Genomic DNA, 16,884 nt, shown 5'->3' on the forward strand with positions numbered 1-16,884 from the left:
AGAAGCCTATATTTTTCAAAGCACAATATTTGTTTTGCAGGGTGGGGTTTTTGTTTTTTTGTCTAATCAAATATCTAATAATATCAATGAACTGTAAAATCAGTTACATGCTCACTGTATTCTCAGTATTTCAACTCTGTATCGTAAACATGACTGGGAAACAATTTCAGAGGTGATAAAATCAAATAAAATTTCCCTTCCACTTCTTTTAGAAAAATTTCAAGTGAAGTCTTATAAAATTTACAAATTAAATAGGATTCAAAGTTTTAATTGCATCTTAAGTCAAAATGAAAGAGACAAAGGCAGAAATTCTAATTAAAAATACTAGAATGATCTCACTTAAGATTTTCCAAAAATTTGCCATATATTGATTAAATACAGATATAAATACCTGGCATTGCATCTCCTCAGTTCTGATTTTCAATCCAGCGGTAGAACTCTCAGTTTCTCCATTTACCATGCCTGGCTCCACTGCCAATAAATCTAGAGTTCTCATTGTGTGGACATAAAGATCCTTGTTTAATTTAAGGGCTGCCTCCAGTACCAAAATAGAATCAGAAGCTTGCTCTTTTAGCTACAAAAATTCAATTAAAAAATTATTAAAATACAGAAACCACAGAAAATTAACCAAAATATATTTACAGGATATTTCGTAGCTTGTCCTAAGCTATCAAAAAAAATTTTAACACAGCAGGAATGCAAGTAAATGTGCCGAGATAGTTATCTTAAATTAAAAAAAAAAAAAAAAGATACAAAGTTCCTATTGTGAAAATTAGAAATACAAAGTGAAAAAGATACTTTTTTTTAACAGAAAATTTAAAGAAAAATGCTTTAAAGATTTGCTTCCACTGACTTACTCAAGAAATGTTTGTATGCTTCAATGTATCAGCCATTTTAGTAGACACTCATAACAAAAATAATGCAGGTTTTTTTCCTTCCACATTCAAAATACTATGGCACGTTAATTTTATACAGACACAGAACACAGAACAGTCTTATCTTCCCTCTCCTTTCCTAGCTTCTGGACTTTACATAGTATCTCTGGCACCGTAGGTGTTAAAGAATTACAGAGATCATTTTCAAATTATGGAAACGCCCATGTTTCTTTTATATTAACTAGATTTTTAAAAAAGCTAATAGTTTTCTGACTGCAGAAATAATTTTAAAATATAAGTAACGTGTTTATTGTAGAATTTTGGGAAAATTATATAAAGATATCACCTGAGTGATTTCTCTTACCTGCTCAAGTATCACAAAAATTTGAAAACAGAATTGGTGGCAAAGCACCACCATTAATGCTGAAAAGCTGTACAACTTACAATTATTACCAAACTATGTTCTTAAAAGTAAAAACCTGTCATTGCCTCTAGACCTTGCCAACTCTCATATACCTAAGGTTATAAGAAGTATGTGAATGTGCTCTGCACGTGCCCCAGAAATGTGTAAGTATAACTGATGCCGATACTCACTACTTTCAAAATGTTTTCTGTTAGCTCTTTCTCCTGTTGCATCTGATTCATACTGAAAGAGAAATGATTGAAAAGTATCAAATGTTACTCAAAAGACTGAAAATTCTAAACTTCAAAGCATTATTCTTGAAAGTGAGGTGGAATTTAAATAAAAATGTTCCTAATGCTATTTCTTTTCATGCTTAAAAAAACAAAAACAACTCGGTGCATGGGTGGCTCAGTCAGTTAAGCATTCAACTCTTGATTTCTGCTCAGGTCATGATCTCAAGGTCCTGGGATGGAGCCCCCAGTCAAGCTCCATGCTCAGGGTGGAGTCTTCTTGAAGATTCTCTCCCTCTGCCCCTCCCCCCTACTTGCACACACTCTCTAAAATAAATAATTCTTCCAAAAAACAAGACAAAAAACTCCCCAAAACTCAATTATGATGCTTATTTAACCATTATTTTCCTATTTGCTTTGTGTTTAAAAAAATAGTAACAATCCTCAATTTAAGACTAAAACACTGACAGCAAAAACTCATCTATATCAAGTTAGAAACTATGGTCTAAGGTGCTCTAAAATGATTTCCCTATATACAGAATACTTATTCGAATAACTTAATTACAAAAGAAAATTTCACTACTTCGGAGCAGGTGAGCTAACACTTACTAAAGACAAAAGGCACAATTCACAAAGTGCTGGCTCCCCTCATCTTTCTATAGCTCTCTACTCTGGATATCCAGAGCCCTACCTGATTCTTCCAAATCCTCCAAAGCTACCTGCCTGCAAGCCTTCTGCCTTCTGGGTTCTACTTTACACTTCTGTACCAGGGTTATTAAAAACTTGCAAGAAATTTTTTTTTTAATTCTGATGAAAAAAGTACCAAGCAAGGGTCATATCTGCCAACTTACACACTTAACTGAGGAGGTCCAGGTTTTGCCTGTTTGACAGGAAAACTACTTTGGACAATTGTCCTAATTGCCCTGAAGAAAAAAACAGAAAAAGAAAATTTAATACATTATAAATATCACTTATTTTTTCAAGTATTCCTTAGTACATTTGTATTATAAATTATCTAAGGTTTTAATTCACATAAAAACTTCATAAATCATCCACATTTTTATCAGAATGCTCTTCTCAACTATGCAGTCACGAATTTTCTCCACCCTCAGACTAGTTTTTAAGATCCTCCAAGAGATCTCTAGGGTATGAGACCCTTAAAAGCATAACCCTGAAAGCCAGAGGGCAACTCAACAGAGGCTGCCCAACACATTTTAGATCTATGAAAAAATTTACCATCTGTTGTAGAGAAGTATAGCCATGGCAGTGGTTGGAGGTAAAGTAGCCAGATCCATGTCCACATGCTTTGTCCCAGGAGGAACTTTACTGATGCACAGCAATTCATTTAGTAGCATATTCAATACTGGAACAGACAAACTTAAAAGAAAGAAGCAGAAAGTTCATATCTGCATAAGAAGCATAAAACATACAATTCAGTATTTTCACTAAAAATAATTACATTGTTAAAGGACTAAATCCACGGGGCCATTTTATTAACCTGTCTCAACAACTTATATGAAAGTACTCAAATTCAAAATATTTTTTTAAATCTCATTATGAGGGACACCTGGGTGGCTCAGCAGTTGAGTGCCTGCCTTCGACTCAGGGCGTGATCCCAGGGTCCTAGGATCGAGTCCCACATCGGGCTCCCTGCGAGGAGCCTGCTTCTCCCTCTGCCTCTCTCTCTGTGTCTCTCATGAATAAATTTTTTTTTTTAAATCTCGTTATGAAAACAAATTATACACAAAAGTAGTCATAAACAATGAACCCCCAAGTGCCCATTATTCAGTTTCAACAATTAGCAACTGATGGCTCATGTGGTTTCATCTCTTCTCTCACCTACTTCCATTCTTCCCATACTATTGTGAAGCAAATTTTTAACATTAAATCATTTCTTCCTTAAGTATTTCAGAACAGATCTCCAAAAAATTAACAGGAGTGCCTGGATGGCTTAGTTGGAAGAGCATGTGACTCTTGATCATGAATTTGAGTCCTACTTTGCATGTAGAAATTACTTAAATAAAACTTAAAAAATTAATATAGTCACAGGATTAATTTCGCATCTAAAAAGTTTTCAGTTGCTTATTAAATATCCCTGTGTTCAATTTCCAACTGTACCAAATACTTTACACTTTCTTTGTACACATTACTATCTCTTGATATGCTCCCCCTCAGATTAAAGAATTTTCCTTTAATTCTAATGCTTAACGCTAAAAAAAAAGTGTTTAAACACTACTAGAGAGAACATAAACTAGTACGACCCTCTTGGAATGCCATCCGGCAATATGCATCATGGGATTTAAAAATGTTTATACCACCTGAGTCAGCAATTTAATAATCTGTACTAAAGATATAACCAAAAATTCAGATAAAATTTAAGGCTGTGATTTACTAGAATGAAAAACTGAAACAAACTAAATATCAATGGAAGAAGTTAATAAATTATCCACATAAAAAAAAACTATCCACATGATGGAATTATCTCCAAAAAATAAAATGGGGAAATGTTCATTGTTATGTGGGGGAAAATGAAAAAGAAGGGGTGCCTGGGCGGCAGAGTCAGTTGGGCATCCAACTCTTGGTTTTGATCAGGTCATGATCTCAGGGTTGTGGGATTTGATTCAGCAGAGAGTCAACCTGAGATTCTCTCCCTCTCCTCTGTCTCTGTGCCCCACTCATTCTCTATAAATAAATAAATAAATAAAAAATACACACACACACACACACACACACACACGGAGAGGGGCGCCTGACTGGCTCAGTCAATAGAGCATCCGACTCTTGATCTCGGGGTCATGAGTTTGAGCCCTACATTGGGTACAGAGAATAATTAAAAAAAAAAAATAGAACCCCATGTGTCAGGATCCCTGTTCAGCAAGAAGTAGGCTTCTCCCTCTCCCTCTGCTCCTCCTGTGCCCCACCCATACTCACTCTCAACTCACTCTCGCTCTCAAATAAAATCTTTTTTAAAAAACAGAAAAAAAACAACAAAAATTATATAAAAATGTTAGAAGTACTTGTCTATTATTTCCTGGTTTCTGTATTTTACTTTCTCTTTAAATTGTGAGAAAAAGGGGGATGAACATAACCTTCATAGTACTTATTAACAAATAAGCACTAAGATATTTTAATAGTTTAGTAGATAGTGATTGATTTAGGATCAGAAAAAATAACTGAATTCTGGATGGCTCAATGGTTTGAGTGTCTGCCTTTGGCTCAGGTCGTGACCCCGGGGTCCTGGGATTAAGTCCCACATCAGGCTCTCTGCATAGAACCTGCTTCTCCCTCTGCCTGTGTCTTTGCCTCTTTCTGTGTCTCTCACAAATAAACTTCTTAAGAAACTTAAAAAAAAATAACTGAATTATTTAACAGCAAATCATCTATACTATGTAACAACTATCATTAATTTTCATTCATTTTCTTCAGATACGTAAAAATAGACTAAAACATTTAAAACCGTTTATGTGTGGATTTTCCCTAGTTATCACATCAAGCAATGATTACCTCATTATTAAGTTCATGCTTTATTTTTATTTTTTAAAGATTTTATTTATTCATGAGAGACACAGAGAGAAAGGCAGAGACAGAAGCAGAGGAAGAAGCAGGCTCCATGCAGGGAGCCCGATGTGGGACTGGATGTGGGACTCAATCCCGGGTCTCCAGGATAATGCCCTGGGCTGAAGGCGGTGCTAAACCACTGAGCCACCAGAGCTGCCCAAGTTCATGTTTTAAAAGGCAATTTAAATGCACCTAACATTCAAAAACTTTACACCTTTTTTTTTTTTTAATTTTTTTTTTATTTATTTATTTATGATAGTCACAGAGAGAGAGAGAGAGAGGCAGAGACACAGGCGGAGGGAGAAGCAGGCTCCATACACCGGGAGCCCGACGTGGGATTCGATCCCGGGTCTCCAGGATCGCGCCCTGGGCCAAAGGCAGGTGCCAAACCGCTGCGCCACCCAGGGATCCCCAAAAACTTTACACCTTTTGAAAGCAGTTGCAATATTTTACCAAGAATATAGAGAAAAATAACTTGCACTTTAGGGCCTGATTACCATAAAAGCATATATAGAAATAACCCAAAATATCTAAGTAGAGCTTCAAAAACATATTTCTTTTAAATATTATGTACCTTTTCTCTAGTATGTCTAAATCCCACTTCAAATGCGCAGCAACTTTAAGAGCAAGCAGTTTTAAAATACGATTTCTCTTGTTATCAGGTGGAGGTTGCACCTGGTTTTGCTCATTAACTGAAGGTTTGGAAGCCTGTTCCAAAAACTGAACGATAAGTTGAACTGGTGCAGGATCTAGGATTTAAAAGAAAATGAATTCTTAAGTTTAAGTTCTAATTGTGAAGATGCAAAAAGTTTCACTGTATTGGTTTTTGGCCACAGAAAGAATTCCAAGAGCTGTGTAGTTATAAGGACTAAGGAATAGGATTTCTAAGAGGTATGTTTGGGATTGCAAGGAAGACCAGGAAGGGCGGGAAGGAGAATGGTGATCAGACTGGTGCAGAAGAAAATACATCACAACAAAGAATACAATGGTCACGGATTTCCAGGTCAGCAAATTAGAAGACAGACAGTTCTAGACGCCTGGGGGGCTCAGTGGTTGAGTGTCTGCCTTCAGCTCAGGGCATGACCCCAGGGTGAGTCCCACATCTGGCTCCCTGCATGGAGCCTGCTTCTCCCTCTACCTGTGTCTCTGCCTCTCATGAATAAAACAATAAAAATTAAAACTTTTCTCCAAAAAAAAAAAAAAAAGAGAGAGAGAGAGAAGACAGACCATCTATGGAACTGTTTTAACAATTAGTGGGACCTGCATCAAGTTACCTCTCTGCACCTGTTTCCATCATGCAAAATAGAGGACACCACCATCTACCTGAGGTTATGACGACTGAATTAAATGAGATAAAACATGAGCAGCATTAAGCCTGCCCCTGGAAAGCACTCAGTAACTGTGGGAGAAATGATGAATTCAAAGAACTATGGAAGGATCCAGGGGATGAAACCATGGCTGTGGCAGAGTGGTCTCCACCGCTTTGGGCTCAAGGAGACTGAACGAGCTACATCTTCAAGAACTTTGGGAGCAAAACCCTATCGAAGAAACTTCTTTTTCACGCCCCTCCCTCCATCCAGAAGCGCCTGGAGGCCTCCTCCTTCCCTGGGATATCAGCCTTCCCTATTCGTCCAGCCGTTCCCACCTTAACTTACAGCCCAACGTCCCCGAAAACCAGAACGTTCAAAGGACCTAAGATGATAAGGAGTCCGCGTGGGGACCAGCCCCCCCACAGCAATTTCTCTCCCTCAGCAAAGCGGCCTCAGGCCGGAGTCCCGCAGGGGGTGTCCCAGCCCCCCTTCCCCCAACCCCGCGGGACCTCCTCCCGGAAGCTAAGACCCCCAAGAGTAAAAGGACAAGGGGGGGTCGGGGCTTTGCGGTGTCAGCCCTCCCCGCGCCCGGCTCCGGGATGCTGAAGGCTTAGCGACGGTCGGGGGGTTGGGGAGTCGGAGATCGGGGGGTCGAGGATCGGGGATGGCGGGGTCGGGGATCGGGAGGTCGGGGATGGGGGGGTCAGGGAGTCGGGGATCGGGGGGGTCAGGGGTCCGGTGATCGGGAGGTCGGGGATCGGGGGTCGGGAATCGGGGAGTCGGGGGCCCGGGGATGGGGGTGGCCTGAGATCGGGGATGGTGGGGTCGGGGATCGGGGATGGTGGGGTGGGGGATCGGGGAGTCGGGGCGCCGGGAATCGGGAGGCCGGGGATCGGGGCGTCGGGGGGCCGGGGTTCGGGGGGGGGGGGGGGTCGGGGATGGGGGGTCGGGGATCGGGGGGGGGGGGTCGGGGAACGGGGGGCCGGCGATCAGGGGATCCGGGGGTCGGGGATCGGGGGGTCGCGGATCGGGGCGTCGGGGGGCCGGGGATCGGGGTGGTCGGGGAGTCGGGGGGTCGGGAGTCGGGGGGTCGGGAGTCGGGGGGTCGGGGACCGGGGTGCCGTCGGGGGGTCAGGGGGCTGGGGGCCGGGGACGGGGTTCGGAGCCCGGGGGTCGGGGTCGGAGTCTGGGGTCGGGTATCGGGGTCGGGGTCTGGGTCAGCTCGGAGCTCGGGAGTCGGAGCGGGTATCCGGGTCGGGTCCCGGGGGTTGGGTCCGGGTATCCGGGTCGGGTCCCGCCCCCCCGGGCCGGCGCCCCGCCTACCCGGGCAGGGCTTGCGCAGGTGCTTCTCGAGCAGCGACTCCTCCAGCAGGAACTCGAACCAGCTGGTCTGCGGCGGCGTGCAGGGCCGGCTGGAGGTGGCCGCCTCCCGGTCCGCCGCCTCCGCGCTCATCCTGCCCCCGCCGCCGCTGCCCCCGGGGGCGCTGCCCGGCTCCAACCTGACCTCGCGCGCCTGCGTCTCCGCCTCCGCCTCCGCCTCCCGCCTCGGAGCCGCCGCACCTCCCGAGCCGACGCCGCGCTCGCACCGTCCCGAGGCCCGCACAACCCAAAATGGCGGCGCGGCCCGGGCGCCTAAGGCCCGCCCCCCCGCGCCGCCGCCGCGCCTCTGGGCCAATCGCTGTCCGACTTGTCGAGATGGGGCGGGGCCGAGCCCTGGGCCACGCCCCCTCGTGGTTGCCATGGGAGACGCCCGCCGAGCCCCGGGTCACAGGTGGGCTCCGCCCCTCTCCCGGGAGATTCGCCCTCCCGGCGTGCAGAGGGCCCTGGGGTGCGCAGGGACGGCGGCGAGCACCCTAGTTTGAGCCGCGAGCCGGCCGTAGCTTGCCTTCGGTGCTCTCAGGTTCCCCGTCTCCATCTCCTAGGTTTCCTCCTAGGAAACCAGCGCCCCGACCCCCTTCCCGGAGGGATGCCGGAGGGACGGCCCACCGTGGGATCCAGCTGCTGCTACTTCTCAGGACCAGCTCTCGGGGTGACGGCCCTGAGGAGGGCGCGTGATGGGATGAGCACCCGGTGCCACACTGAATGTTGGCAAATTGAATTCAAATTTTAAAGATGTAACCAAAAAATAAATAAATAAATAAACAAACAAACAAACAAATAAAAATGTAACCAAAAAAAAAAAGAAGAAGAAAAAAAGGACTAGCTCTCAATACTTAGCGCAGAATTCAGCCTCTTGATAGCCCAGCTAGAGATACGGTCAATCCCATTTTATATCTAACTCCACTCTGTAATGTTCTATGTATTTTAATTAACAATTAAAATCAGAGAGAGTGTATTCATAGGTCGTGCACATGCTCCAGGTAAAGAGTGGAGTGTTGTCTAGGTCAGGCCGTTTAACTTACTCTCTGAAGCTCAGTTTCCATATTTGTGCCTAATCTTAGGGTTGATGGCAGGGCAGCCGGGGTGGCCCAGTGGGCTTAGCGCCAAGGCCTGATCCTAGAGACCCTGGATCGAGTCCCATGTTGGGCTCCCTGCATGGGGCCTGCTTCTCCCTGTGTGTCTCTCATGAATAAGTAAATAAAATCTTTTAAAAAGAGAAAATCCAAGAGCCCAGCAGCGGGCTCCATCCCAGGCCCAGGGGGGACCATGACCTGAGCAGAAGCAAACACTTAACCTGCTGAACCACCCAGGTGCCCCTATCTGGGCTTTTCAAACAAGGCCTGGCACCTAGAAATATCCATGTTTCCTGGTCTTATATAATGCTTTTTTTTTTTTTTGCAAATTATTTTCATACACAGAACTCTAATTTTCTCTTGTCAACAAACTCATTATACATCTTTTAACCAATGAAGAAATTGAAGTTCCAGAGTTCTCATTTGCCCAACATTTCCCAATAAAGAAAGGGCTGAGGGCAGCCCAGATGGCTCAGGGGTTTAGCGCCCCCTTCAGCCCAGGGCATGATCCTGGAGACCCGGGATCCAGGCCCACGTGGGGCTCCCTGTGTGGAGCCTGCTTCAGCCTCTGCCTGTGTCTCTGCCCACCCCCTCTCTCTCTCTGCGTCTCTCATAAATAAATAAATAAAATATTTTTTAAAAATAAAAGAAATAGGGATCCCTGGGTGGCGCAGCGGTTTGGCGCCTGCCTTTGGCCCAGGGCGCGATCCTGGAGACTCGGGATCGAGTCCCACGTCAGGCTCCCGGTGCATGGAGCCTGCTTCTCCCTCTGCCTGTGTCTCTGCCTCTTTCTCTCTCTCACTGTGTGCCTATCATAAATATAAAATAAAATTTAAAAAAAAATTTTTTTTTTAATAAATAAATAAAAGAAATAGTACTTTAAAAAAAAGAAAGGGCTGAGCCACCGCTCTAATGATCTTTCACCTGTACCTAGGCTGAGTCCAACATGGATAAGATCAATTGCTTATTAGTCTTTTCCAGAATGAAGAAGCAGAATTCATAAGTTTTAAGAAAAATAAATGGAAGTAATTCCTCCGTAAGCAAAAGTAAATCAAATGCTTCAGTGGCAATCACTGCCTTATTCTTCTCTTCCTGCCCAATCCTCTTTCTGGGCTCTGTGCTACCTCTCCTCTTTCATTTTAGGGTTCCCTGGGATCCTACTCCTTATCCTCTTCTCACTGTAAAAACCCTCTCTGGGTCACTCTCCCACAATTCCTGCAATTCTATCCTATGCTCTAAAGAAATAATGTATTAGACTAATAAAACATGAGGACTAAATTAATAAAATACAAACAGGGAGATTAAACTGTTATTTTCATGGAAGATTTGGCATGTTTTACTCACCAGTTAGGCATAAAAAGATGACGGGAAAAAGGACAGATCCTATGTTCCTGGCCCTAGTAATAAGGGTAGATGACCTGTGTCCTGATCCTTTGCCAATATAATAGCTATGGGGGAGGGGGGGTGTGAAATTCATGTTGGAGGACACCTGGATGGCTCAGGGGTTGAGCGTCTACCTTCAGCTCAGGGCATGACCCCCGGGGTCCTGGGAACAAGTGCCGCATCGGGTTCCCCACAGGGAGCCTGCTTCTCCCTCTGCCTGTGTCTCTGCCTCTCTCTCTATGTGTCTCTCATGAATAAATAAATAAAATCTTTAAAAAAATAAAAATAAAAATAAAATAAATAAATAAAAGAAATTCATGTTGGAAACTTTTGAATAGGCACCACCTGTCAGGTGTCAGAATGGAAATGTCCAGAGGGCACTGAGTTTTAGATGATTAATATATTTAAAAAAAAAAAAAAACATTATATGGGGCAGCCCAGGTGGCTCAGTGGTTTAGCGCCACCTTCAATCCAGGTCCTGATCCTGGAGGCCCGGGATCGAGTCCCACTTCGGGCTCCCTGCATGGAGCCTGCTTCTCCTTCTGCCTGGTTCTCTGCCTCTCTGTGTGTGTCTCTCATGAATAAATAAATAAAATCTTTCAAAAAAGAAAAACCATAATACTAGCAAATGCTCACTTGTAAACTCGCTATGGGCACTGTTCTAAGCACTTTATACATTGTCTTAGTCCATTCAGGCTGCTATAAACAAAATTTCATAAGCTCAATAGCTTATAAACAACAGAAATGTATTTCTCACAGTTCTGGAGGCTCACAGTCAGGGTGCCAACATGGTTCAGTTCTAGTATCAGCCCTTCAGCCCTCTTCTGGGGTGCAGGCTGCCAACTTCTCATTGTATCCTCAACTGACAAAGCAGAAAGGGAACAAGTTCTTTCCTAAGGGCATTAATCCCATCCAGGAGGTCTCCACCATTATGGACTCATCTAATCCTAATTATTACCCAAAGGCCCTGCCTACTAATATACCATCAGATTAGGTGGTAAAGTTTCAACATTTCATTATATAAGGGAGAGGAGCACAAACATTCAGTCCATAACATGCCTATTATCTCATTCAAGCCCTGCAAGGTGGGTTTCACTATTATCTTTATTTTCAGGTGATAAAACAAGCACAGAGAAATTGTTAAAACTCTCCTAAAGTCACACAGCTATTAAGTGCCAGATACTAAGCATGAATTTAAGCAGCATGACTTCAGAGATTAAAATCTTACCCCACATACTATGTGCCTCTTTAATAAGAAAAGATCAAACCAAACCAAAGAAAACATTCCAATAGAAAACTGGGCTGAGGTCAGGAAAATGTAAGCTACAAAAGAAGATATCTGAATCCAAGTCAAACACTGAATAAAATATTCAGGCTCATCAATAATCAATGAACAGAGTTTGATAAGTTAATCGACATGATTGCAAATTCCAACTAACCTTTTTAAAAAGCATCACTTTCTTGACTTTTGGTGTAATATCAAAGAAGAAAAATACCACAATTATCTGAAAAAAATTAAAATACTCTTTTTTTTCTTTCTTCTTCTTTTTTTTTTTTTTTTTAAGTAAGCTCCAGGCCTGAAATCCCTGGGTGGCTCAGTGGTTTAGAGCCTGCCTTTGGCCCAGGGCATGATCCTGGAGACCCGGGATCGAGTCCTGCATCGGGCTCCCTGGATGGAGCCTGCTTCTCCCTCTGCCTGTGTCTCTGCCTCACGCTCTCTCTCTCTGTCTCTCATGAATAAATAAATTTAAAAAAATACATAAGCTCCAGGCCACATGGGTCTTGAATTTGTGACCCTGAGATCAAGAGTCACATGCTCTACCAACTTAGCCAAAAAAGCACCCCCAAATACTCCTCTTTAAGCTACGTATCTATGCGAAGCTGGATTTTCTTCATGTATGTTTACAAAAAAAATATACAGTAATAGTTCAAAGACAGAAGCAGATATGAGAACCCACTGTCTTCTACTAGCCACACATGAGATCTGCAAAAATGTAAAACAAAGCCATCTTCTTACCAGATTTTTTAATGAAAATAAAGTTACTTTGCATAAAAATTATATCAACATATAATAGGCTTGCAATTTGCATTAGTTTTATTTATTATTTATTTTAATTCCAATAGTTAATATACAGTGTTTCAGGTATTTCAGGTGTACAATTTAACGGACTTTTAAAAAGATTTTATTTATTTATTTAACAGAGAACGGGAGTGCAGGAACACATAAGCAGGGGGAGCAGCAGAGGGAGAGGGAGGCAGGGGGAGAGGGAAAACAGGCTCCCCACTGAGCAGGGAGCCCAATGCAGAACTGATCCCAGGACCCCGGGATCATGACCTGAGCCGATGGCAGACACTTAACAGACTGAGCCGCCCAGGTGCCCCAATAGATTTTTATTTTTTTTATTTATTTATTTATTTATAAAGATTTTATTTATTTATTCATAGAGATACAGAGAGAGAGAGAGAGGCAGAGACACAGGCAGAGGGAGAAGCAGGCTCCTGCGGGGGAACCTGACATGGGACTCCATCCTGGGTCTCCAGGATCACACCCTGGGCTGCAGGCGGCGCTAAACCGCTGGGCCACTGGAGCTGCCCAGATTTTTATTATTTTTAAACGATTTTAGGATCCCCAGCTCCACTGGGCCACACCACCATTTTGAATTGTGTGGGTTTCCAGGACGTTCTAAGCCCAGCCTGATCCCTGGCTCCCTGAGATCTTTAAAGGAATTAAATATTTTAAAAGTATCTCAGTTTTATTTTTTATTTTTTGTTTTTTTAGTATCTCAGTTTTAATTTGTAATATGGTAAATATCAATAAATATAACTCATAAAGGCTGTTTATCACTTATGAACCAGGCACTGTGCCAAGTATTATACACAGATCGTCTCAGTTAAGCCACATAACAATAATTTCACAATTATAATTTCACAATAATTAGGTACCATTAGCAGTACTATGCCCATCTTATAGATGAGAAAACTGAGTCTCAGGGGAGTTAAGTGACCTGCCCAGTATCATGCACCTAGTTAGTAGAAAATAGGGATTTGAGTCCCTGTTTTATCTGATCCTAGAGCCCAATCACTCCATCAAGAAGATAACTTGCTGTTGATTTTTTGTTTGCTTTATGTTTAAAACATAAACCTACAAAAAATGTTGCAAGAATCGTATAAAGAACTCTTACAACCCCTTGACCCAGATGTCTCAATTGTTTTTTGTTTTTTTTTTTTTAATTTTTATTTATTATAGTCACAGAGAGAGAGAGAGAGGCAGAGACACAGGCAGAGGGAGAAGCAAGCTCCATGCACTGGGAGCCTGATGTGGGATTCGATCCCGGGTCTCCAGGATCGCGCCCTGGGCCAAAGGCAGGGGCCAAACCGCTGCGCCACCCAGGGATCCCGACAATTGTTAATATTTTACTGCATTTCCTCCATCATCCTCTCTCCAATCCCTCTATGTCTCATCCTGCTTCTTTACACTCAGTAGAGTAACTCATCCTAGTTTGGCCAGGCCTTGCCCTGGTTTTAACAGTGAAAATCTTACATTCCAGCACCTCCCGACCCCCGTCCTGGGCAAACCCTGACATGAGGCCCGTTGCCTGTGCAACTGTACTTCCTCACTTTGCTTCCAGTTGCTTTGGTGCTGGGGGCTGACATCTCTCCTTCAGGAAGGAAGATGGAATGAGAACCTTGTAGTTAATTATTAATTAATCAAGTGGCCTGAAGGTGCCAGAGTGCTTAGCTTTAGAATAAGGGAAAAACCACAAATTAGGTGGTTCCAGGTTTAATAATATCATAAGTGAAATTCTAACAAACATTTTTACAGTGGTGATATGTAATCACAGAACATCTTGCGAGGTTCATATACTGTATGTGCTCAATAACTATTCAAGTAGGACTCTGTCCTGTGCTCGCAACAGGCTGCTGTACCTGGTCTTATTTCCTCTTCCTTCCCGAGATCACAACCTGGGTGGAAACCAAGAGTCGGATGCTCAACTGACTGAGCCACCCAGGTGCCCCAAGATATTATTAGGGTGTTATGCACCCTAAAGATGAAGATGTTTTTCTCATCACCTGAGAACCACATCGGTAAAAATCCATTTAAATTCAGTTCATATGTTTAAGGTTTTTTGTTTTTTTTTTAAACAAATGCACTACAATTCAATTACGAGTAAACGATTTAAAACCTTATTCAATAAGTATTTGTGGGGTGGGGTGCCTGGTTGGTTCAGTCCGTGGAGCATGGGACTTTTGATTTTGGGGTCGTGAGTTCAAGCTCCAAGCTAGGCAGAGAGCTTTCTTAAAATACTAGTAATGATAGGGACATCTGGGTGCTCAGCAGTGGAGCGTCTGCCTTCGGCCCAGGGCGTGACCCCAGGGTCCCAGGATCGAGTCCCACGTCGGTTCCCCGCAGGGAGCCTGCTTCTCCCTCTGCCTGTGTCTCTGCCTCTCTGTCTCTCATGAATAAATAAAATCTTAAAATAATAATCATAGTAATAATAATAATAAATGAGGGAGAGGGACTATGTTAATGGTTACACTGCCATCTTGTGGCCTTTGGGGAGGGTCCATATCTACCAGGTGTGCTGGATGACCTTTGCCCAATACTTTCTGGTGTGGAAGAAGGAAGATAGCATGAGGCTTGTCATTGGTTGCTGAGCTATCCTTACCTGAGCTATCTGGCTACATCTACTGAATCACATCTTCCTAGGGACTCCCAGAAGCAGATCTTTCAATAAAGATAATGAGTCCTACAGCCATGAAACATGACTTCCCGGGCTCCTGGCTGGCTCAGCCTGTAGACCATGCAGCTCCTCGGATCTCAGGGTCATGAGTTTGAGCCCCATGTTGGGTGTAGAGATGACTTAAAAAAAATAAAAATAAATACTTCCAAACTTTAAAAAAAATGATTTCCTTACGCTTATATTTTACTTCTCTCGGGCTTTCCCTGGACTCCTTGACCATGTAGGCTCCCTGTTACATGCTCCTGTAGCACTGAGCATCAGCGTCCTAGCCCTCAACTCACCTCCTTGCAATCAGTTAGGAGCCTAACTTCCCTGTGAGACTAGGCTCTTAGGGGTGTGGTGGCGAGGAGCAGGGTAGTGGTTGCACTGCGTACCTAGTTACAGTCCTCGGTGCGTGAGAGGTGCCCCATAAACACTTGCTAACTAAGTGAGTTGTTGTGTTGAGCAAATAGCACCTACGTTCCACACGCACCCAGATGGGGATACAAGCCTTTCCGTATCTCTCCTTCATCTGACCTACACCTTTACTAAATTGCTCTTAAAACATGATTCTCTGCTGCTGTAGGTTTTACAAGCAGCAGTGAACCCAGAGCTCTGCTAAGGCAGCGTTCACACCGTGCACTTGTCTTTGTTTCACTCCTACGTGGTTTCTAGCGGAGCGAGGGGTGCAAGGAGACCTCATCTCCCTCGGGAGGGCGCGTGTGGGTGCTGGAGCTGCGTCCCAGGGGCTTCCTGCCTTCACCTGGCCACCTGCACACCGCCCCCCTCTACCACCCTGCCGACGGCGACAGACCACCCTGCTCGGGGCCTGGGCCGGCAGCTGCCTCCCTTCCAGCATCTCCAGGCCTCACGAGGGGGGCACAGCCCTCCCGCCAGGCTGATGGCCAGGACAAGAAGCCACTGGAGCTTTCATGTTGGTCTCTCGTTGGCTTACTTCCAGCTACTGTCCTCCTCCTTACCTGGGGCTTTAAGACATTAAAATCCATCTGCATGCAGATGAGGCAAGAACTGGACCTAGAATCATACTGACGTTCTCAGTAGCCAGGACAACACTGTCCCCTTAACACACCAGCCAGGGCCCCAAAGTCCATACTGAACTGTTTCCTCGTGTGGTTGAAGAATCCTGAGTCACCGAGGCCGACACTCCGCCCTTGATAAGCCCCTGGCTTCATTCAGCACTGTGCGTGAGCAGAGCGTGCTAGGTTTAACCCAGAAGCAAATAATGTGATTGCTCTGAATCGCCTGCTTTCGGGCCACACACACGTGCACATACACAGTCACAGAACAGAGGTATTTAAAGTGTGTTGTGCAGACCGGGGTCGTGCCCCTACCTGCTTGTTGCTGGCCTGCATGGAACCAAGCCCTGCCCTTGACAGTGTGTGCTGAGCAGGGCTTACAGCAGTTGGCCCTTGTCCGGATGTCCAAGAGCATGGTCAGTGGCTGCAACTTCTAGAAGAGTCTGGGTGCCGGGGAGCGTGGCTGGGGAGTTCAGCACATAGTGTGAGCTGCCAACCGGTTCTGAACAGCAGACCCACACCTCGGTCTGGGCTGCAAACTAAAACACACACATAGGGCAGGGGGATGGGGTTGCTGGGTGACAGGCACTGAGGAGGGCAAATGATGGGATGAGCACTGGGGGTGATGCTGTGTGTTGGCAAATTGAATTCAAATTTAAAAAGTGTAAAAAAGGGATCCTGGGGGGCTCAGTGGTTTAACGCCACCTTCAGCCCAGGGCGTGATCCTGGAGACCCGGAATAGAGTCCCACCTCGGGCTCCTGGCATGGAGCCTGCTTCTCCCTCTGCCTGTGTCTCTGCCTCTTTCTCTCTCTCTGTGTCTCTCACGAATAAACAAATAAAATCTTAAAATAATAATAAAATAAAATAATAATAAAAATAAAATTTTATTATTTTTAAAAATAATAAAAAATAA

At 44.3% G+C, this 16,884-nt stretch overlaps 1 protein-coding gene across 1 annotated transcript in view; it reads right to left on the reverse strand.

The window, feature by feature from the left end:
* Positions 1–8,121, reverse strand: part of INTS8 (integrator complex subunit 8) — a 51,460-nt gene extending 43,339 nt beyond the window's left edge. The window contains exons 1-6 of the mRNA XM_041769101.1: positions 7,700–8,121; positions 5,641–5,815; positions 2,745–2,885; positions 2,360–2,431; positions 1,470–1,521; positions 392–574 (exon numbers count right to left, since the gene is read on the reverse strand). Coding sequence (XP_041625035.1) covers positions 392–574; positions 1,470–1,521; positions 2,360–2,431; positions 2,745–2,885; positions 5,641–5,815; positions 7,700–8,117 — 1,041 coding nt within the window. The 5' untranslated portion in view covers positions 8,118–8,121. The remainder of the gene's footprint in view (positions 1–391; positions 575–1,469; positions 1,522–2,359; positions 2,432–2,744; positions 2,886–5,640; positions 5,816–7,699) is intronic.
* Between the last annotated feature and the right edge of the window lie 8,763 nt (positions 8,122–16,884).

This window comes from Vulpes lagopus, chromosome 9 (genome assembly GCF_018345385.1).
Source record: "Vulpes lagopus strain Blue_001 chromosome 9, ASM1834538v1, whole genome shotgun sequence".
In the NCBI taxonomy this organism is placed as follows: domain Eukaryota; kingdom Metazoa; phylum Chordata; class Mammalia; order Carnivora; family Canidae; genus Vulpes; species Vulpes lagopus.